At 57.7% G+C, this 22,603-nt stretch overlaps 2 protein-coding genes across 2 annotated transcripts in view; one reads left to right on the forward strand and one right to left on the reverse strand.

The window, feature by feature from the left end:
* Positions 1–7,105: 7,105 nt before the first annotated feature.
* Positions 7,106–12,635, reverse strand: PRELID3A (PRELI domain containing 3A; the record flags this gene model as incomplete). The annotated part of the gene is made up of 6 exons (XM_080714796.1): positions 7,106–7,159; positions 8,345–8,447; positions 8,517–8,587; positions 10,091–10,180; positions 11,186–11,354; positions 12,604–12,635. 6 exons carry the CDS (start codon positions 12,633–12,635, stop codon positions 7,106–7,108), a joined length of 519 nt encoding a protein of 172 aa, XP_080570922.1.
* A 7,732-nt stretch (positions 12,636–20,367) lies between these two features.
* Positions 20,368–22,603, forward strand: part of AFG3L2 (AFG3 like matrix AAA peptidase subunit 2) — a gene marked incomplete at both ends in the record, with an annotated part of 49,640 nt that continues 47,404 nt past the window's right edge. The window contains one exon of the mRNA XM_080714742.1: positions 20,368–20,481. Within this exon, the coding sequence (XP_080570868.1) occupies positions 20,368–20,481 (114 nt within the window). The remainder of the gene's footprint in view (positions 20,482–22,603) is intronic.

The following is a 22,603-nucleotide window of genomic DNA, read 5'->3' on the forward strand; positions in this document are numbered from 1 at the left end:
CTGCCTCCTGGCCAGCCTGCCCACCCCAGGTCCAGCCTGTGGAGGCCGCGTCCTGGGAGCCGCCCCCTCCCGCCCCAGCCCTGTTCACCTGCAGTTCATCCTGATGACAGCAAAAGGAAGAATGGACCGGTCAGCGAGGCACAGCTTCTCCACAGCGCTGCTGTCAGCACGGTGCTCACCAAGCTGCTCAGCCTCGGCACCCAGGCACTGAGACTGGGTGTCCCTGAGGTTGCTTTAGTCTGGACAGGTATTGACGTACTGCACTGAACAGCCAGGTCTACACCGGCAGCATCCGGTTACTAGTGCTCCACCCTGGGCCACCCGGGAGACAGCGGATCTGCCACCCATGCCTCACAACAGGTGTGAGGTGACGCTTCCTAAGCAGGGCCCCCTCCGGGGTGCTCCCAGTGAGCTGCAGTCCACCCTCTAAGAAGGGTCAGCTGTGCACGGTGGCACTCTCCTGCAATCGCAGCACTTGGGAGGCTGACAGGATCGCAGGCTCTAGGCCAGCCTCAGCAACTCAGCGAGACCCTGTTTCAAAAAAAATAATAAGCCAGGCGTGGTGGGCACGCTTGTAATCCCCACGCTTGGGAGGCTGAGACAGGCGGATCACACAGTTTTGAGGCCAGCCTCAGCTACTTAGGCTCTCAGCAACTTAGACCCTATTTCCAAATAAAATTTTTTTAAAAAATAGGACTGGGAGTATAGCCTGGAGGTAGGAAGTCTCTGGGTTCCACCCCCAGTACCACCAAAAAATTTTAAAAAATAATAAATGGGGTAGGGAGTGTAGCTTGGAGGTCAAATGCCCCTGGGTTCTATCCCCAGACAGGCAAAAAAAAAAAAAAAAGATGATGCCGGGCGTGGTGGCGCACGCTTGTAATCCCAGCATTTGGGAGGCTGAGACTGGAGGTTCGCGGTTTGCGGACAGCCTCGGCTAAGGCCCTCTGCAACGTAGTGAGACCCTGTTTCAAAACAATAAAAAATAGGGCAGGGGGTGTAGCTCAGAGGTCGAACGCCCCTGGGTTCCATCCCCAGACCCACACACAGAAAAGATGTATTCAAAACGTGCCGAACTGCACCAGTGGCCGGCTTTGCCGTCCCAGCCCAAAGCGGCGCTGCTGCCCACGGCCGCGTTTCCATGTCATCTGCCTTTGTTCAAACAAGTGTGAAGACAACGCTTGCCCTCGGCTTGCCCAGGGAAGCCGCCCGTCTCCAGACCCATGCCTCCCGCGTGGTCCCGTCCTGGGGAGACGGGAGCTTCTCTGGCCCGCACGCCCCTCCCGGCCTGCTCACCACTCTGCTCGCCCGAGCTGCCTTCAGGGCAGAAGCAAGGGGCGCACTGTTGCGCACTGGGCCCAAGACAAGGCCGCCCTCAAGCCCCGCAGAGTCCCATCTGCGAGGAAGCCAGCAGCTCCAGTCCGGTTCTTGGTACTCCTTCGCCGCCCCTCCCTGCGGTGGCTTCCCGGCGCCTCTCCACCCACTCCCTCCTGCCCTGTGCCCGTGAAAACAGCCGCCATTGCCAGTTCCTTCGCCGTCCTGTCCCCAGTCTCTGACACCAGGAAGCCACGCGGCAGGCGTCCAGTGAGCGAGGGGTGGGCTGTGCAGCTCGACTGCGCAGCTGGGCCACTGGCAGCAGCCAGATGCCAGGCGCGGGTACCACAAGGTCGTGGGACCCTGCCTCCCTCTGAAGTTCTGGGCAGGGCCCGAGCGGCAGCCTCCTCCCGCTGGGACAGAGACCCAGGAGGCCGGGCCTCACAGCTGCGCACATGTGCACCAAGTGCACACTTGCTGGTGTGTTACTGCTGCCCGGTTAAAAGTGTTATGCCAAGCCAGGCGCGGTGGCACATTCCTATAATCCCAGCACTTGGGAGGCTCAGATCCATCGCCAGCCCCAGCAACCTAGTGAGACCCTCTTTCAAAATAAGCTGGGCATGGTGGCACACGCTTGTAATCCCAGCGCTTGGGAGGCTGAGACAGGAGGATCGCACAGGTTGGAGGCCACTCTCAGCTACTGAATGAGGCTCTCAGCAACTTAGGCCCTGTTTCCAAACAAAATATAAAAATAGGTCTAGGAGTATAACCCGGAGGTAGAAAAGCTCCTGGGTTCCACCCCCAGTCCTTCAATAAGTAAATAATAAAATAGGGCTGGGGGTATAGCTTGGAGGTAGAATGCCCCTGGCTTTAATCCCTAGTGTATACATACATATATATATAGCTATGCTAAGCCAGGCACAGCGGTGCACGCCTGTAATCCCAGTACTTGGGAGGCTGAGACAGGAGGATAAAGTTGGAGGTCACCCTGGGCAATTTAGCAAGGCCCTCCACAGCTTAGTGAGACCCTGCCTTAAAGAATAAAGTGGGATTGGAGGTGCAGCCAGAGGTAGAACACTCCTGGGCCCGGCATCCATGCCAGGAAAGTTACCACGGTTAAGAACGTCTTCCCTGAGAAGCTCGCCCTCCCCACAGCCCAGCGTCCCCAACAGCGCCCTGTCGTCACAGGTGGCCGTTCACGCACCCGTCCAGTCCTCGCCTCTCAGATGCTGCTGCCGTTCTGTGCTCGTGAAAGCCGCCCGCGCGAGCTCCGGGCGCCTGCCTTTGCCTCCAGGCGCCCGCTGCCAGCGCGGCACAGCCTCGGCTTGGTGGCTGCAGACTCATGGAATGCGCTGCTGAGGCTGAGGGCAGCTGGGGTGGGTGCATGCCTGGCGAGCCTGCACCGAGGGGCACACACCTGGAATCCCGGCGCTTGGGAGAGGGAACCCACCGCAGGGCAGGCCTAGGTGGAGAATGGCTGGGCCGGGGGCAGGTCCCAGGGAAGGCATCCACCCAGTGGAGGCCCGGCAGAAAGCCAGCCGAAAGCCACTTGTTCAAGTCACACGCAATTTCCGTAACATTTGATTCCAGTACCAAATGGCTGGAGAGGTCTTCAAAAAATAGTCTAGCCAGGCGTGGTGACACACACCTGTAATCCTAGTTCTTAGGAGGCTGAGACAGGAGGATCCTGGCTCAAGGCCAGCCTCAGCAACTTAGTGAGCCCTTGTTGCAAAACGAAAATAACATAGTGTTGAGGTGTAGCCCGGAGGCTGAGTGTCCCTGGGTTCCATCCCTAGCAGCGCAAACACCAGCCAGGGGCACGCGTCTAGGAAAGGGGCCCCTTGGAGAGGCGTGGCCCATGCCCCAGCCCACACCTCCCTGAGGGGTACAGGCGCAGGGCCATAGGCCTCAGGAAGTAAGGGTGAATCCTCAAAACAGAACTACCAAGATGAGTTGTTTAAACAGAAAAGTGACAAGAACATACCAACAGCGAGATCCGGACTTTACTGAGCAAAGGGGAAGGAAGCACACATCTGCTCTCCAGGCAGGAGACTCCGGAAGGGCAGGACGGGCGTCGGGGGCACAGCCGCGCAGTGTCCCGCCCCACGCACGGGCGGCCTAGTGTCTTATTCGTGGGGTGTTTTGTTTGGTGGTACTAGGGCTTGAACTCGGGGCCATGCCCCCTCTGAGCACCTCTCCAGTCCTTTGCACTTTATTTTTATTATTTACTTATTTTGTGGTACTGGGGATTGAACCCAGGAACATTCTACCTCTGAAATACACCAACAGCCCTAGTTTTCTTTTTCCTTTTTTTAAAATAAGGTCTCACTGAGTTGCCGAGGCCAGCCTCGAACCTGCGACCCTCTCGTCTCATTGCAGCACCCCGGGTGAAGGAGAGACCTCGTACCCAGCACCCAGTCGATGTACTTCAAGAGAGATGAACAAGTACTGGGGTTACAGGAGTGCACCTGGCTAAATTATTGTTACTTTAAACAACTTCGATGGTGGGAAAAGACTTTTCTTTTTTATGGTACTGGGGTTCCTGGAAACCCTCCTACCTCCGAACCGCGCGATCCTCCTGTTTCCGCCTCCCAAGTGTGGGGATTACAAGCGTGAGCCACCACGCCCGGCTTTTTTTTTTTTTTTTTTTTTTGGTGGTGGTACTGGGTTCCTGGAAGCCCTTCTACCTTTGGGCTACACTCCCAGACCTATTTTATACTTTTTTATTTGGAAACAGGGTCTCTTAAGCCAGCGCGGCTGGCTTCAAACCTGCGTGATCCTCCGGTCTCAGCCTCCCAAGCGCAGGGATTACAAGCGTGCCCACCACGACGGCAGGAAAAGACCTTTTGCCCTTGTCCCTTCCTTGACCATAAAACTATGAAGAGAAAATTCGGGAAAGCAAGCTTGCAGGACTTTGCAGGAGGAACCAGGAGCTCCGCTGGGGTCGGGCGAGGCTATGATCTTAAAGGCCCCTCACAGGCCGACCCCGGGCCCAGCAAAACGGCGCAGGGAGGGCTCCTCGGGCCGGCCGAGGCGGGGACAGGCTGGAGGCCTTGTCGCCAGCCTGTGGAGCCTGCAGGGCCTCCGCTGGATCCCCGTCCTCCTCCCCGGGAGCTGGCAGAGTCTCAGGAAAAGCCAAGACACTGGAGAGGAAAGGCTCGGGGAGTTGAGCGGCTCCGGAGAGAAGGAGGCAGACACCTGTCACCCTGCGTCTGCGAGGCTGAGGGGAGGCTCGGGCTCAAGGCCAGCCTCGCAACTTAGTGAGAGCGGTTCGGGACTGTAGAAAGGTGGAGGGGATGGATGGAGGTAGAGTCCCCGGGCTCCACCCCCAGCACCTCACACGGGAAAACGCAGCGGCCCAGGGCCTCACAGCGGGCACCAAGGACCAGGAGGAGCCCGCTTCCTCCCGAGGGGCAGAGGCGATGCCGTGGGCCCAGCAGGCAGGAGGGAGCTGGGAGCTCGGGCGCAGCAGAGGGGAGCGGGCCGGAGCGCGCAGCCTCAGCTCCTGGCGGGCTTGGGTCAGCGGGCGCCGCCTCCGCCAGGCAACTGGGCGCAGCAGGGACTTCTGAACTCCACCGGCTCCTCCTCCGTTCCTCGCCTCTTCCTCCTCCTCCTCCTCCCTTTCTTCTGTGACTTTTTTGCAGGTGAGGTATCTGATTACAGATAGAGACAGTTTAGCTCTGGTTTTCTGAGGAAACAGACCTGGGGAGCCCTCCACTCACGGCAGGCCACACACACACACACTCACGCACACACACGCACACCAGCCAGGGGCTCCGCACATGCCCAGCAAGAGCCAAGGCCGCGTGGCGTGGCGTGGCGTGGCGTGGCGTGCCTGGACTCCAGGCCAAGGTCTCTGGTGGACCCCAGCGTCAGCAACGTGGACAGATCAGCAGGGAGGGCTCTGGTTTGTCCTTTGTTGTTTCTTTTTGTGGCACTGGAGATGGAGCCCAGGGCTTCACTCCCAGACCTATTTTATACTTTATTTGGAAACAGGGTCTCGCTAAGTTGCTGAGAGCCTCACTAGTAGCTGAGGCTGGCTTCGAACCTGCGCGATCCTCCTGTCTCAGCCTCCCAAGCGCGGGGATTACAAGCGTGCCCACCTCGCCCGGCTCCCCAGCCCTTTCTACCTTGTATTTCTGAAACAGGGTCTTGCTAAGTCACTGTGCACCAACCTCCAATCTAACTTCCCTGCCTCAGCCTCTCAACCACTGGGCTGGCTGGCAAGAAGTTCTTGCAGACATGTGAGGTGGACATGGCGGCACACACCTACAATCCCAGGTCTTCGGAGGATCGCAGGTTCCAGGCCAGCCTCAGCAACGTAGCAACACTCTGTTTCAAAATAAAAAATAAAATAGGGCCAAGGCTGTAGCTCAGAGAACACCCTGGGGTAATCCGTAGCACAACAACCAAAGACACGAGGAACCACGCAGCTGGCTGGTGGGCCACAGACAACGGGCCCCAGCAAGGTCCCCGAGCTGCACCTGCACGGCGCAGCAGCTCACGGGACCAGGAGCTCGAGGAGGGAGGCCGGGGGGGTCTCTCAACAGTCTCCTTTGTAGAACGCACCCCACAGCCATGACCAAGAGTCGACGCCCGGCTGAGGACAGCGAGGTGCTGGGCTCACAGACCTGCCGAGGGGTGAGCGGCTTTGCACTGAAGTGACGCGGGGCGGCTGGCACCGGCTTGCAGCAAGAGAAATAAGGACACAGTGTTTTCCACAGGAGCACAGGAGTGCACGCTGGGCCTGGGGCGCACTCCTGGCACCCGGGACTTGCAAGGCTGACTCAGGAGGGTCGCAGATTCGAGGGCAGCCTCGGCAGCTTAGCAAGACGCTCCGTAAACAAGAAAGACCCTATTTCAAAAGTTTTAAAATTTTTTCAAAGGGTTGGGAGTGGGGGTTGGGGTGTAGCTTCAAGGTAGAACACCCCTTCAATTCCAGTACCACAAAAGAAAGGAGGAGAGAGGGAGAGAAAAGAAAGACCCCCCATCACAGCCACCCTCTCCTTGGAGGGTACTGGGGACTGAAGCCAGGGCCACTCTACCTCTGAACTATAGCCTATTTTATTGTTTATTTTGAAAAGGGTCTTGCAAGCCGGGCGTGGTGGGCACGCTTGTCATCCCAGCATTCGGGAGGCTGAGACCTGAGGGTCGCGGTTCGCAGACAGCCTCAGCTACTTAGTGAGGCCCTCAGCATCTCAGTGAGACCCCGTTTCAAAATAAAGAATAAAAAATAGGGCAGAAGGATAGCTCGGTGGTCAAATGTCCCTGGGTTCCATCCCCAGACACACACACACACACACACACACACACACACACACACAAGGGTCTCGCTAGGCTGCTTAGAGTCTGGCTAAGTTGCTGAGGCTGGCGGCGAACCCGCGACCCTCCTGTCTCAGCCTCCCAAGTGGGGTGCCAGGCCGCACCCCGGCGCCGGCCTCACGTGGCTTCGCAGCTCACAGGGGCCTCCTTGTGGACGCTCCTTCTCTCGCTGTGTCTGGCTAGGAGGCACAGGCTGCCCTGCAGGCTCTGAGCATCTCTGGCAGCAGAGGCTGCTTGACCTTCCTTAGAGGCAGCAGTTCAAGTGTCCCCTGAAAATAAATCCTGCTGTGAACCAAGGAACTGAGACCGCCTGGAGCTGCGGTTTGGTTCTGCCTTGCAGACGCTCAGGCTGCCGAGGGACACCTCCCACGTCTTCACCCTCACACGCGCCCGCGCACACGGCAACGAATCACTGAGCGTCCACACCCGTACCGAGCACATAGGTACCGCCTCGATGCGGGAGCAGGCGCGGTTAGCTGACGGCGCTTTCGGAATGTTCGATTATCCACTCGATGGCTGCCCAGCCCTGCAGCAACACAGGCGATTTTCAGGGTGAGCTTCACAGCGTGGCACCTCCTGTCGCCGTCACGGAGGGGCAGTTCCTCGGCTCAGAAAGAAGGCGGCATATTTTAGGGCTAGAGCTCTCTGCCGTCAGCAAGAGTGCGCAGCTGGGGTCCCGCAGGCAGCCCAACACATCCCAGAGGCAGTCCTCATCCCAGAGGGGCTGGGGAGCGGGGGCCCTGCTGCCCCCAGCACCCAGCCTACACCCCCACCCCGTCCACCTCCATCGCCACAGCGGTTCCCAGGCATCTCAGAACACATGCCCAGCCGGGCGTGGCAGCACACACTCATCCCAGTACTCGGGAGGCTGAGACAGGAGGATCACAGGTTCACAGCCAGCCTCAGCAACTTGGCAAGACCCTCCGAAACTTAAAAAAATAAAAAGGGGGCATAGCCTGGAAGTAGAATGCTCCTGAGTTCAATCCCCAGTACCCGAAATGAATTAAAATTGGTTAATTAATTAAAAATATAAAATACATGCCGGGCATGGTGGCGCACGCTTATAATCCCCGTGATTGGGAGGCGGAGACAGGAGGATCGCACAGGTTTGAAGCCAGCCTCACTGGCTTAAGAGACCCTGTTTCCAAATAAAATATAAAATAGGTCTGGGAGTGTAGCCCAGAGGTAGAAGGGTTCCATCCCCGGTAACACCAAAAAAATACAAAATACAAAACGGCCAAAAGTTCACAAAGCCGTGCTTGACGGCCTGCGCAGACCCTCTCTGCTGTGGCCAGTCTGCTGCTGCTGAGCCCGACCCGTGAGCTCTGGGCGACAGTGTGGCTACCCCTTGAGCTTTCCCTTTCAAGCAGGGTGGCCCTGGGACTCCCCTGCACCCACAAACACAGGCCCCTCAAATCCTGGCCAGCCCTTCCCTAGCACCCCTTCTTTCCCTTTGGCAGTGGGGACGGAGCCCAGGGCGTTCTACCTCTTAGCTCCACTCCCCGTTTTGTCTTTTCTTTTGGGTCCCACTACATTGCTGAGGCTGGCCTTGAACCTGTGATCCTGCCAGCCTCTCAAGTACTGGGATCGCAGTGTTTGAATGAAATGGGGGCATGGTGTGGGCTTCGGAGCTGGGGGGCAGGCAGCGCCCCGGCACTCAGGGCCTCGCAGCACCAACACATCCCCTCTTCCCGGCACCTGACGCACGCACCTTCCTCGCGTTGGACGATATGGTGCTGGCCATGAGGCTCTCCAGATAGCTGCCCAGGCCAAGCCCCTTCACGGCGATGACAGCCTCCTGTGTGAGCACCGTCCTGCGGGGTCAGGGGTCAGGGTCAGGGGTCCCACGCAGGGCTCCGCCCGCCCTGGGTCAGGCCACTCACTTTCCAGGGTTCTCCGGGTGAGGCGTGTACACCAGCCGCTCGCTCACTGATACCAAATTTGTGAGAGTGATCTTAAAAGAGGAAAAGAACGACTCAGTCTGTTTCCCTCTCATTTCTTCCCAAGCCGCCTGCCCGGATGATTCCATCCCCAATGAGCCCTTAGCAGAGCAGAGCGGACGCTCGAGCCCCAAAGGCGCCGCGCGCGACTCCAGCCCCGGGCCTGGACCCAGAAGGCTGCGAGGCCGCAGGCATGCCCAGAAATAAAACAGCCTTCCTGCTTAGCTAGGTTACGTCTGCTATTAAAACCCTTGTTTTTTAGCCGGGCGTGGTGGCGCACGCTTGTCATCCCAGCATTGGGGAGGCTGAGACGGGAGGATCACGATTCACAGACAGCCCCAGCTGCTTAGTGAGGCCCTCTGCAACTCAGTGAGACCCTGTTTCAAAAAATTGTAATCTCCGTGCTTGGGAGGCAGAGACAGAAGGATCGCGCAGGTTCGAAGCCAGCCAGCTGGCATAAGAGACCCTGTTTCCAAATAAAAGTATAAAAATAGGTCTGGGAGTGTAGCCCAGAGGTAGAAGGGCTTCCAGGAACCCCGGTATCACACACACACAAAAGCATCTGGAGGTGTAGCCCAGTGGAGCTCCCCTGGGTGCAATGCCCAGCACCACATTCCCACGTGTGCGCACCCACCGCGCACAAGGAGGCGCACTCTGGGCGGAGTACCCGCCTGCACACACAAGCGCCCGCTTCCATCCCCGCACCACCACCAAACCAAACAAAGCCAAGCCGCTGAAGGGGTCGCGGAGGCTGTTCTGGGCGGAGGCTGGCCACGCCGGGGCCCGTCAGCCGGCGATGTCGTCACTGTGTGCCTTTCTGTTTGCTCTTCCCGCGCACCTATTTATTTTTGTGGCCTGAGGATGGAACCTAGGGGCTAGTCCACCTCCGGGCTACACCTTTGGCCCTATTTCATTTTTTACTTGGGATCAGGGTCTCACTAAGCAGCTGAGGCTGGCTTCGAAGCTGCGCGATCCTCCTGTCTCAGCCTCCCAAGCGCGGGGACTACAGGCCCAGCCAGCACACCCGGCTCTTCCAGTGTTTGTGAAACACACGGGGCCTTTTCGTGACCTGCCATCCCCTGCTGTGCAAACACACCAGAATGGACCCTCACGTATAAGTTTATGTTCCTAGATGTTTATTGTACTTGAATAAAAAGTCATAAAATAGTCAAGTGTGGTGGCACACACTTGTACCGGGAGTACTGAGACAGAAGAATTGCAGGTTTGCAACCAGCCTGTTATTTACTGAGGCCTCTGCAACTCAGTGAGACCCTGTTTCAAAATAAAGAATAAGAATAGGGCAGGTGGTGTAGCTTGGAGGTAGAATGCCCCTGGGGTCCACCCCCAGTGCTACAAAAAAATTCATAAAATACTGTTAAATAAATTTAAACTTGCTACTAAACATGAGCCGTCACGTAGCCCCGAGCTGGGCTGGAGCAGCTCAGGGCTAGGGAAGGCAGCGGGCAGACAGGCACTGCCAACCCGCTCGCTCAGGCCGGCGCTACGCCATTGCTTACGTTGGTGGAGGACAGCTCCATTTTCTTCCCCAGCGGGTCCACGACGGAGTGCTCTCGGATGTACGTCACGGTCCTGCTGGTCCCCAGGATCTAAAACACACAACCACACTAGCAGAGTGCCGGGTGACGCATCCCACTGACCGGTGGGTCCACGCTTAGCAAAGTGTAACAGGAGGCGGAGGGGCCCGAAGAGGCCAGACGCTGCCTCCGGAGAGTGAAAAGTGACCGCAGGCAGAGCGCAGCTCCAGAGCTGGTGCTGTGGCAAGTAAGGAAGCAGGTGGCGCTCTCCTGGGGGTCAGGGGATCCTGGGGGCGGGTGATCCTGGGGGCGGGTGATCCTGGGGGCAGGTGATCCTGGGGGCGGGTAATCCTGGCGGTGGCACTATTCTTGGGGGGGGCGGGTGATCCTGGGGAGCGGGCAATTCTTGGGGCAGGTGATCCTGGGAATGGCGCTATTCTTGGGGGGGGGGGCTGCTGGAGCCACAGGTCCACGCCAGGTGTCCGAGTCCTGGTCGTGCTGCTATGCAAGAGCCAGCAGGGCCCCGAGGGGACGGTGAGCCCCGGCCGGCGCCAGGCCAGCCCCAACTCTGGGGAGGGAAGCGGGGTGCCGGTGTGAAGAAAGGCCTCCTCTGATTCACGCCCCGCCTGTCAGTTCTGAGAAAGAGCTGGCTTGCAAACAGGCCTGTCCCCACTCCTTAGGAGGCTGAGACGGGAGGACGGCGGCTGTGAGGCCAGCATGCATCAGCTCTGCAGGTCCCGTGAGCAGAGCCGGCGTACAGGGACCCCTGGTTGGACCCCAGAGCCAGGCGCGCACACCACTGCCGTGGACTACACTGCGCTGGGAGCCGTGTGCACCAGGCCAGGAGCGCTGGCCTGTGCTCTGCGGTCATTCTTTTGGTACTGGACATGGAGCCCGTTCACCCCCTGCCCAGCCCCAGCCCTTTTACTTATTTACTTTGAAACAGTCTCCCTAAGCTGCTGGGGCTGGCCTGGAACCTGTGACCTCCCGTCTCCGGTTCTGGGTTACGGGCGGCCCCACCACCCCGGCTGGCCGGCTGCAGCCTCGAACCTGCGGCCCTCCCGGCCGTCCGCTCACCGCGCGCACCAGGCCGGGCAGCCCCCACTCGGCGCGCAGCAGCCGCAGGCTGTGCAGCCGGCCCGCGCCGTCCACGCCGCGCTGCAGCACGTCCACGCCCACCACGCTGGGGTTCAGGGGGTTCGGGTACTTGCGCATGGCCGCCGCGATCACCGCGTCCCACGGGTGGCTGCGGAGAAGCAGAGGGAGCGGGGGTCGGCGGTCCTGCCGCCAAGCCCCAGCCTGGGGGTCGCGGGGGGGGGGGGGCGTCCCTGGCTCAACCCCAAGCCCGCCCACCGCGCTCACGAGGCCAGAAGGGCTGGGCCAGGCCCTGGCACAGAGGCAGAGGGCCCTACCCGGTGGGATCAGGGCTGGAGGCCGGGACAGAAGGACCCCGGGTCGGAGGCCGGGACAGAAGGACCCCGGGTCGGAGGCCGGCTCCGGCGGCGTGGAGAGGCCCCGGCAAGTGGGGGAGACCTTGTTTCATAAAAATAAGATCGGGCTGAGGATGTAGCTCAGAGGCTGAATACCTGGGTTCAATCCCCAGCACACACACACACACACACACACACACACACACACACACACACTTGCACTATTGTCGTGGTTGTGTAGAAAATTGAATATTTAAACATTTTTATGTGTGGCCAGGCGCGGTGGGCACGCCTGTCATCCCCGCTCGGGAGGCGGAGACAGGAGGACCGCGCAGGTTCGAGGCCAGCCTCGCTGGAGTAAGAGACCCTGTTTCCAAATAAAATATAAAATAGGTCTGGGAGTGCAGCCCCGAGGTAGGAGGGCTTCCAGGAACCCCGGTGCCACCAAAAAAAAAACAAAGTGTGTGGGCTGGGCCTGAATCCCGAAGCAAGCTATCTCCGAGCCACACCGCAGCCCCTTTAGACAAGACTTGTTTCGAAGGGTCTCGCCGGGTTGCTGGCCTCCTCTTGCTGAGGCTGACCTCTAACTTGCGATGCCGCCGTCTGGCCTCCCCAGTGCTGGGCGTAGAGAGCAGCGCCTCCCTGCCCGGCTTAAATGTTCTAGTTTCCAAGCCGGCATGGTGGCCTCCCAGCTCTTGGAGGGTCATGGGTTCGAGGACAGCCTCGGCTACTTAGGGAGGCCCTCTGCAACTTAGCGAGACCTGGCTTCCAAATAAAGAATAAAAAATAGGGCTGCGGGTGCAGCTCGGAGGTAGAATGCTCCTGGGTTCCACCCCAGTACCGCAAAAACATCTTTTTCTTAAATTCCCCTAAGCACGGCAAAATCGGCTTAAAATGGGCGACAGATCACAGCGAGCGGCCGGCGGTGCCAGCTCTATTGCAAGGGCTTAGGCCGCGGCCCGGCGCCCGGCGCCCTCCTCCCTCCAGGCCGCCCAGGCCCGAGGGGCGCCGAGGCCGGCCTCCGCGCGGCCTCCCCACCCGGCCTCCCCGGCTCCGGCCGCTCACCCGAACACGTGCTCGGCGCTCCAGGTCCGCATCCCCCGCCCGCGGTGCTGGCTGCTCGGTCGCCGCCGCCGCCGCTCCGCAGCCCCGCCCCGCCACGTGACCGCGCCGCCCGCGGGGGGGGGGCCGGGACGCGGCTCGGACGCCCCCGGCGCGGTGACACCGGCTTCGGGGAAAGTCACCTAGGGCTGCGGTGCCGCTCAGAGGCAGACGGCGCGGGGTTCAGTCCTCAGTACCCCGCACACACCCCAAGAAATTTAAAAAGGTCAGTTTCCTGGCCTGCAATGAGGGTAGCAACCCCCGCTGGTCACACGAGGTCAGCAGGTGCCGCTGTCCACTGGGACCTGGGGATCACACGAGGTCAGCAGGTGCCGCTGTCCACTGGGACCTGGGGGATCACACGAGGTCAGCAGGTGCCGCTGTCCACTGGGACCTGGGGGATCACACGAGGTCAGCAGGTACCACTGTCGTCCACTGGGACCTGGGGGATCACACGAGGTCAGCAGGTGCCGCTGTCCACTGGGACCTGGGGATCACACGAGGTCAGCAGGTGCCGCTGTCCACTGGGACCTGGGGGATCACACGAGGTCAGCAGGTGCCGCTGTCCACTGGGACCTGGGGGATCACACGAGGTCAGCAGGTGCCGCTGTCCACTGGGACCTGGGGGATCACACGAGGTCAGCAGGTGCCGCTGTCCACTGGGACCTGGGGATCACACGAGGTCAGCAGGTGCCGCTGTCCACTGGGACCTGGGGGATCACACGAGGTCAGCAGGTGCCGCTGTCCACTGGGACCTGGGGCCAGGCGCTGCGGTGGAAGCTGGGGTTGCCCTGTCCCCACCCTCCTGGGGCCTGTCTGCCGGGAAGTGGCCCCCACAGCCACTCCACGCGGCACCATGGCCTTGGCGCATACAGCAGGCTCTGCTTCCCTGGAGAAGGACCCGGTCAGCATCGGACACCGCCACAGGTCAGGAGGACCTCGGGGGGCGAGTGCGTTGTCCCAGAACACACAGGCGGGAAGGAGATTAGAACCCGGACCGGCCTGGTGCCATGGCCCCGCCTGGGTTTTGTCTGCCTGGTTGCTGGAGTCTGAGGAGGCTTAACAGACCATAATTGGCATTCATCAGGCCAGCGCGGCGGCCCACACCTGCAATGTCAGCACCCGGGCTGAGACGGGAGGATCGCAGGCGCAGGCCAGCCTCAGCTACCTAGTGAGGCCTCCACAACCTAGTGAGAGCCTGATTCAAAATAAAAAATAACAGTAGGCGTGGGGGTGTGGCCGGCAGGCAGAGGCCTGGGGCCGTCCTGCTCAGAGCCCTCCGGCCGACCCCGTGCTGGCCGCTGCCTGCCTGCTCTGCTCATAACCCCTGACGACTGCTGGAGGAAGCCCAGCGTCCCGGCCACGCAAAGCCCACAGGTGCCCTGCTTGCTCACAGGCCCTCCCGGCCTCCGGTGCGGCCAGCCCGGCCTGCGACTGGCTCCCGGTGTCCGCCCCGGGCTGGCGCTCGCTGGGCTTCTTCCTCTGAAGTGGAGAAGATCAAGGCAAGAGACCCACTGTCTGCTGCCGCCTGGCCCTTGGCTTCCAAACTGCGGGTCCACGCAGACTCGTCCACCCAGGCTGCCCTCGCCAGCCGCCACGAGTCAGGCTCCCGGAACGACAGACTGCGGCGTACAGTTCCCGGGAAGGAGAGCCGGGAAGGTAAGATCAAGGCCCCGGCTGCTCCGTGTCTGGTACGACTCATGTTGCTGGAAGGCAGAAGGCCCTGGCGTGGCCTTCCCAAGTGTTGACTCCTGAAAAAGCGCGTGTCTGACCTTGAAAAATACTCGTCTGACCTTGAGTAGGTTGTTGTAACTTTTCTATAAAGTGATCAAAGCTAGGTGTGGTGGCGGGCCTCTGTCTTCTCTCTCAGTACTTGGGAAGCTGGGACAGAAGGATTGCAGGTTGGAGGCCAGCCTCAACAACTTTGTGAGGCCCTCGGCAATTTAGTGAGATCCTGTTTAAAAATAAAAGATAAGCCAGGTGTGGAGGCACACATCTTTAATTTCAGTAATTGGGAGGATGAGACAGGAGGAACGCAGGTTTGAGGTCATCCTCAGCGAATCAGCAAGGCCTTCAGCAACTTAGTGAGACCCTGTTTATAAATAAAAGATAAAATGGGTCTGGCAGTGTAGTCCAGAAGTAGAAGGCCCCTGAGTTCTAGCCCCAGTATCACACACACATACACAAAATAAATAAATAAATAATAAGCTGTGCTGGGTGTGGGGGTGCATGCTTGTAATCCCAGTATTTGGGAGGCTGAAACAAGAGGATTGCAGGTTCAAGGACAGCCTCAGCAAGGGGTGAAACATCATACTAGCAAGCCCCCGTTTCAAAATAAAAGCTGGCCTTGAACCTGCAATTCTGCGGTTTTAGCCTCCCAAGTTCCAGGATTACAGGGCTGCGTGTCTGAAGTGGTACTTTCTTTTTTTTTTTTTTCAGTACTGGGGATGAAACCCAGGGGCATTCTACGTCCGAGCTAAAGCTCCAGCCCTGTTTTTTATTCTTTATTTTTGAAACAGGGTCTCACTGAGTTGCAAAGGGCCTCAAAGTAGTAGCTGAGGCTGTCCCCAAACTGCGATCCTCCTGTCTCAGCCTCCCAAATGCTGGGATTACAAGCGTGCGCCACCACGCCCGGCTTGAAGTGGTACATTTTATTTTTATTTTATTGTATTTATTTATTTGGTGGCACTGGGGTTCCTGGAAGCCTTTCTACCTCTGGGCTACACTCCCAGACCTATTTTTTATATTTTTATTTGGAAGCAGGGTCTCTTAAACCAGCGCGGCTGGCTGGCTTCGAACCTGCGCGATCCTCCTGTCTCTGCCTCCCAAGCGCGGGGATGACAAGCGTGCGCCACCACGCCCGGCATTTATTTATTTATTTATTTATTTATTTGTTTGTTTATTTATTTTGGTGGTACTGGGGTTGGTTCCTGGAAGCCCTTTTACCTCTGGGCTACACTCCCACACCTATTTTTTATATTTTTATTTGGAAGCAGGGTCTCCTAAGCCAGTGCGGCGGCTTGAACCTGTGTGGCCCTCATGTCGCCCCTCCCGAGCACGGGGTCACAGGCGCCCCACGCCCTGCGAGTGGTCCATTTTAAGGGCCCGGCGACCTTGGCTTCCCTAAAGCCAGGGAAGCAGGCTCGGACTCGGGCTCTCGAGGCAGGGCCGAGCCCGTTCTCCACTGCGTCCTGGCCCTGGCGCCGACCGGCCCCTGGAGCGCAGGTGTGAGCGAGGGCGTGTTTGATGAGTCAAGGTCACCCCAGGAGGCCGTGTATATAACGGGATGACTCCTGGCAGTGCTACGGGCGTGTCTTCAGTCCTGTTTGGGGAGACCCTCCCGACCGCCTGGCAGCAAACTGAGACGCTCCCACCCGTGGTCTTTCCCTTTTTCCTATTTATCTATTTATTTTTAGTACTAGCAATCAAACCCGGGGCCTCGAGCGTGCTCCACCGCTGAGCCACGCCCACAGCTGCCTTTCATTTAATCTATTCAGATGCTCTACACTGAGATCCCATGTCAAAATTCATTTTCTTAGCCGCGCGTGGTGGCGCACACTTGTCATCCCAGCACTCGGGAGGCTGAGACCGGAGGATCGCGATTCACAGACAGCCTCAGCTGCTTAGTGAGGCCCTCTGCAACTCAGTGAGACCCTGTTGCAAAATAATGAAAAATATTTTCATTCTTGAAAAAGACTGCAAAGTACTGCAAATAAACAAAAACAAAAACCGAGGAGCTTTCTGATGTTGAGTTTAGAACACCGCGTGGCCAAGAGAGCCACGCGCTCACCTGGGGCGGGGTGATCGCACCTAGCCTCTGCAGCCTTCCTTGGCTTCCACCCGCTGCACCCCCAGCCCTTTTTATTTTTATTATTTATTTATTTATTTCCAGGCCTGGAGATGGAGCCCAGGGCACTCAACCTCTAAGCTACACCCCCAGTCCTACATTTTTATTCTTTTATTTTGAAACAGGGTCTCATTAAGTTACGGAGGGCTTCACTAAGTAGCTGAGGCTGTCCGCGAACCGCGATCCTCCCGCCTCAGCCTCCCCAATGCAGGGATGACGAGCCCTTTTTATTTTTAACTTGGAAACAGGGTCTCATTCTATTTGCGGCTGCCTCTACCCGGCGCATCGTCTTAGCGATACGTTGACCTCTCCTGCCATCTAGTGGCAAAAGACGCACAGCGCGGCTCCCCTGAGCAATGGCCAGTCTTTTTATTTCTATTTTGCGACACTGGGGGTGGAACCCAAGGGCATTCTACCTCTAAGCTACACCCCCAGCCCCATTTTTATTCTTTATCTTGAAACAGTCTCAGTGAGCTGCAGAGGCTGGCCCCAAATCCGTATCTTCCCGTGTCAGCCTCCCAAATCTCCACTACTGCAAGGAAGAAAAAAAAAAATTCTGCCAGAGAAACAAAATTTAAAGCAATGAACATTGTATTTGAAACCATCCTACAGAGGTAAACATAATCTTGATTGACTACTTACCTAGGGAAGAAAGGACTGTGTTCATAATTTATTTTTTATTTTTAATTTCTTTGGTGGTACTGGGGTTCCTGGAAGCCCTTCTACCTCCGGGGCTACACTCCCAGACCTATTTTATATTTTTATTTGGAAACAGGGTCTCTTAAACCAGTGAGGCTGGCTTTGAATCAGCGCCATCCTCCTGTCTCCGCCTCCCAAGCGCAGGATTACAAACGTGCATCACCACGCCTGGCTATGTGTTCATAATTTTAAGGACATTTTTACTTTAGTCTCATGAACAAATCTTAAATTTACTCAGTTGTAAGATTCATTTATGTACTGGTAGTGGGAAGAGGTTTTAAGATTTATTAATGAAGCCGGGCGTGGTGGGCACGCTTGTAATCCCTGCGCTTGGGAGGCGGAGACAGGAGGATCGCGCGGGTTCGAAGGCAGCCGCGCACGCTGGCTTAGGAGACCCTGTTTCCAAAAAAAAAAAAAAAAAAAGAGTAAAAATAGGTCTGGGAGTGTAGCCCGGAGGTAGAAGGGCTTCCAGGAACCCCAGTACCACACACACACACACACACACACACACACACACACACACACACACTTATTAATGTGTCAGTATTGGGAAAGATTTCCAATTTTATAATATGTCTTCTTTACTAAGAAAGCCAGGGTTAGCTAACAGGAAGAAGAGACTTGTAATTTCCATTTGTAAAGGAAGGAAGGCTGGATCCAGGAGAAAAATATGTCTTTGCACTCCTAAGAAAAACTTCACACATTTTGGGGGATAAGACAAAAGGTAAAAGCCTGTGTCTGGACACAGAGATGCCTCCCCTCAGTCCATAAATCTGGCTGGGGCTGGAGGTAAGGGGTCACATTATCTCCAAAAACCAAAGGCACCTGCTGGACTTAAACAGGATAAAAACACTCAGTAAACTGGAGTTCTTTGGCATCTTCATTCGAATTGCCCCCCTGTGCCCCGCTGTGGCACAGGGCTGTTAACTACTTCTGTATTTCTATCTTTTTAATAAATTTCTTTAAGTCCTCAGCAGCTGTCCAAGCGATGAATACTTATTCTTAGCTTAGGACAAGAATCCGCGGTTTTTCTGTCTGTCTGTCTGTGTGGTGGTGGTGGGGATTACTTCTCCCCAAACACACCACGCACACACCCCCACCCCGCAACAATTTAGGTTGTGGAACTCAGGGGCATTTTATGTTAATTTTCTGAGTGTTCATTTATAAATGCCAATTTTGGGTGCCATGTCGACAATATGTAGATACATTACACCTAATGTGCTGGTATTGAAAAATTACTCTGGTATTGATTTCAATAAAAATGTAAAAGGCAGTCAGAGCCTGGATGCTATACAGGCCTCAGGCAGAAAATGCAGCTTCCTGTCGCACTTCAGAATCCTCCAGCCCCTCCTCTGCCTTGATGTTAACGCATAGTAAGAAGGTAGAGGCAATTAAAGCCTTTAGCCCTAAAGATATATCGAAGCAATTAAAAGCCCTAGGTCACAGGGACTCTGCCTGCACACTGCCCGCTCCCCTCCTCTTACATGTGACTTCAAGGCCCCCGTGGCTGATAGGCTGATACAGCAGGGTAGGAAAACCAGAAGCCACCACCTAAGAGATGTTACTACCCCAGCATTGTCTTCAGTGCTGATAAGAACATCCCAATAAGAAAGCAGCGTTAAGGGCCAGGGGCCAGGGGGGCAGAGCTCCACTCCCAGGCTCTCTCGCGTCTTCCAGGCTGCTTTTCTCTTCCCTTTCTCTTCCCTTCATTACAAATTAGCAATACATTTGTAATAAAGATTTGTTTAAGCTGCGACCTCGCTGTCTATTAGTTTTAATTTCCTGATTCAACATATCTATTTGAATGGAAGAAAAAAAGCCCACAGTGCTGTTACAACTAACACAAAGCACGACAAACGCGATCCTCCGGTCTCAGCCTCCCGAATGAGCATGCGCCACCACGCCCGGCATTTTCTCTTTGAAAGGGCTCCTGATGGGGCCAAGCTAGAGGTTACTGTCCCAACACTTTTGTTATTGCGTTTGTGACTTTTTTGCTTTGCCCTCCCAAGTTAGTTGTTTGGGCAGCTCCAGGGCCTTTCACCGTGCTGTCAGTGCCACTGAACTTAACTATTTGATGAATGAGAGAGAATGCTAGAACGTTAAGGATGGCTGGGATCCCCCGTGGGAAAGGACCTGCACCCAGCTGCCCTCCTAACCTGATCCTCCACGCCGGCCCACGCACCGCCCCGGGCCCGCCCTCCACGCCCCAGTCCTTAGGCCCCGCCCTCCACGCAGCGTCCTGAGGGCCCGCCCACCCGTGCCCTTCTCGCGGCGTCTCCCGCCCCGCCCCGCCCACCGCGCTGTGAGCTCTGCTAGGCCCCGCCCACACCCCGCCCTTCAGGCCTCCGCCACGCCCATAGCCCGCCCACCGCGCTCTGTGAACCCCTTTCCCTAGGCATCTCCCTCCAGGCACCTTCTTAACCCGCCCACCGCTCTCTGCGTGCCCTTCCTAGGCCCCGCCCCACGCGCCTTCCTCGCCCCGCCCACCGCTCTGTGCGTGCCTCCCTAGGCCCCGCCCATTGTGCGCTGCGCGCCTCCCTAGGTCCCGTCCCAAGCGCCTTCCTCGCCCGCCCACCGCGCTCTGCCTGCCTCCCTAGGCCCCGCCCGCCGCGCTCTGCGTAACTTCCCTAGGCCCCGCCCTCCGCGCTCTGCGTGCCTCCTAGGCCCCGCCCGCCGCGCTCTGCGTGCCTCCTAGGCCCCGCCCACCGCGCTCTGCCTGCCTCCCTAGGCCCCGCCCGCCGCGCTGTGCGTAACTTCCCTAGGCCCCGCCCGCCGCGCTCTGCGTGCCTCCTAGACCCCGCCCGCCGCGCTCTGCGTGCCTCCTAGGCCCCGCCCCGGCGCTCTGCGCGCCTCCTAGGCCCCGCCCGCCGCGCTCTGCGTGCCTCCTAGGCCCCGCCCGCCGCGCTCTGCGTGCCTCCTAGGCCCCGCCCTCCGCGCTCTGCGTGCCTCCTAGGCCCCGCCCCGGCGCTCTGCGCGCCTCCTAGGCCCCGCCCCGGCGCTCTGCGTGCCTCCTAGGCCCCGCCCCGCCCGGCGCGGGGAGGTCGCGCGGGCTGCCGGAGGACGTCGGCACGCCGGGCGGGCGGCCGTGGGCGCGCGTGTGGAGAGCGTGGGTCGCGCAGAGCCGCGGCGCCCGCTGCCGGCTCCGGGCTGCCGACGCGCACCGCCCGCGCGGGCCGGCGGCCATGGCGCACCGCTGGCTGCTGCTGTGGGGCCGGGGCGGCTGCCGGGCCCGCGGCCTGCCCGCGCTGCTCCGGCCCGGCGGCGTGGGCCCCCGCGGCCGGCCGGGCCTCGCGACGGTGAGTGCGGGCGCCCGCGGCGGGTCAAGGTCACGGCGGGCCGGCGGCGAGCGCGACCCCGGCCGGCCCGAGCCTCTCCCCGCCGAGCCTCCGGCCGGCCCGCGGGGCTGGCGGGCCAGCGGCGCTCGGCCGCGCGCTCCTCGAGACCCTGGAGCCCGTAGCTCTGTGTCCTTTTCTTTGGCTTTTCGCGGGGCTGGAGATCGAACCCAGGGCCATGCTACCTCGAGCCCCGTTTCCAGTTCTACTTTTTATTCTGCCTTTTTTTTGCAGTACTGGGAATGGAACCCAGGGGCATGCTACCTCGGAGCCACACCCCCAGCCCTATTTTTTATTTATTTTGAAACAGGGTCTCACTGAGTTGCCCAGGGCCTCGCTGAGGCTGAGGCTGTCCGCGAACCGCGATCCTCGTGTCTCAGCCTTCCGAATGTTGGATTACAAGCGTGCTCCACCACGCCCGGCTTAGTCTTTTTGGTTTTTGAAACAGGGTCTCACTAAGTAGCTAAGGCTGGCCACGAGCCTGGTGAACCTCCTGTCCCAGCCTCCCAAGTACTCGGATCACAAACGTGCGCCACTGCGCCCGGCCCAATTAGCTCTATTTGAAAGGGAAAATAATAGTGCAGTGGTCCCTCAGAGTGCGCAGGGAATTGGTTTCAGGATCCCCGTGGATGTCAAAGTCTACTGTGCGCGGGTTATTTTCATGAGACCCACGCATATCCTCCCATAGACTCTGTGTACGGTACTGGGATTGAACCCAGGAGCATTCTGCCTCTGAGCTACACCTCACCTCTATTTTATAACTTATTTTGAAACAGGGTCCCACTAAGTTGCTGAGGCTGGTCTAGAACCTGCGAGAGACAGAGATACTCCTGTCTCAGACACCCAGATACCAAGACTACACAACCCGCGGCTTTCCATATACTTTGAGCCTCCTTTAGATTATTCATAATACCCCCTACACTGTAACTGCTACGTGACGTGTTCAGTACACTTTTTAAATTAGTGTTTTGACCGTGTGTTGGTGGGATCAGAGGCTGCAGGACTCAGGGATGGGGGCTGAGGGCACCTGTGTTGATGGTTTTACTTTGAAGCTCCCTTGTCAGTTGAGTTTGTTCCTTACTCCATTGCTTTCTCACCCATTGCTTCCCCAGCAGAGCCCTCTTCCAGTTCCTTACATGGCATCCATTTTTCGTCTTCACTTGCTCGATCCTTTTCCTGTTGCTGATAGTGGGTATTGGACTCCGACATAGAGTGGGCAGTAAGGATCTGCCTAGTGAGTGTGCAGTTCTGTTGATAGAATCTTATCTGAGAGACCTTTCCAGTGACACTACTGCCCTGTGAGTCACCAGTGCTGATACAAGGAAGTCCTCTGCAGCTGACAGGGCTGGCTGACTGGAGGTGGTCTGTGACATAAGGGGGGGGGTTGCTGTGCTGCCTGGCAGAGTCTAAAAGAACAGGTTAAGTAGTGTTCTCACAGCAAAGTCATGGGGCAAAGATTTTGACGTGTGATGTGTTGAGACTGACGGTAAAGCTAGGCTTGGTGGCACATGCTTGTAATCCCAGTACTTGGGAGGTTGAGACAGGAGGTCGCAGATTAGAGACCAGCCTCAGCAAGTAGTGAGACTCTCATCAACCTAGTGAGACCCTGTTTCAAAATTAAAAAATAGGGCTGGAGGTGTAGCTCGGAGGTAGGTTAAATCCCCAGGAACCCCCCCCCCCCCACACACACACACACACGGTAAAGCAACTGAAAACTATAGTGTCAGACAGAAAGCTGTGGTGCTCTAAACTTTGTGAATTGCTAGCTCATGACCATTGAGGGATGAGACACCCGTAAGGAGTTACCTCAGTGAAGATGTGCTCATGGGGATTCTAGTTGAGAGTACCCCCTCAACACAATTTGAAAACAGCCCAAAGAGGGCTCTGCGTCCACAAACGTTCACGAAGTGTATGGTGTGCGCCTCGTTCTACGCCAAACACTGAGGTATAAAAGACTACCCCATGTTACCTCTTCCTTGCTTCTGCCCTGCATGCAGTTTGCCCTCCATATCCCATGGTGGGTTGAAAAGATGATATATCAAAAATATTCAGAAAAAATTTCCTTTGTATTCAACAGGCATAGGCT

The sequence above is a fragment of the Muscardinus avellanarius genome (genome assembly GCF_963383645.1).
Source record: "Muscardinus avellanarius genome assembly, chromosome: 17".
Taxonomy (NCBI): domain Eukaryota; kingdom Metazoa; phylum Chordata; class Mammalia; order Rodentia; family Gliridae; genus Muscardinus; species Muscardinus avellanarius.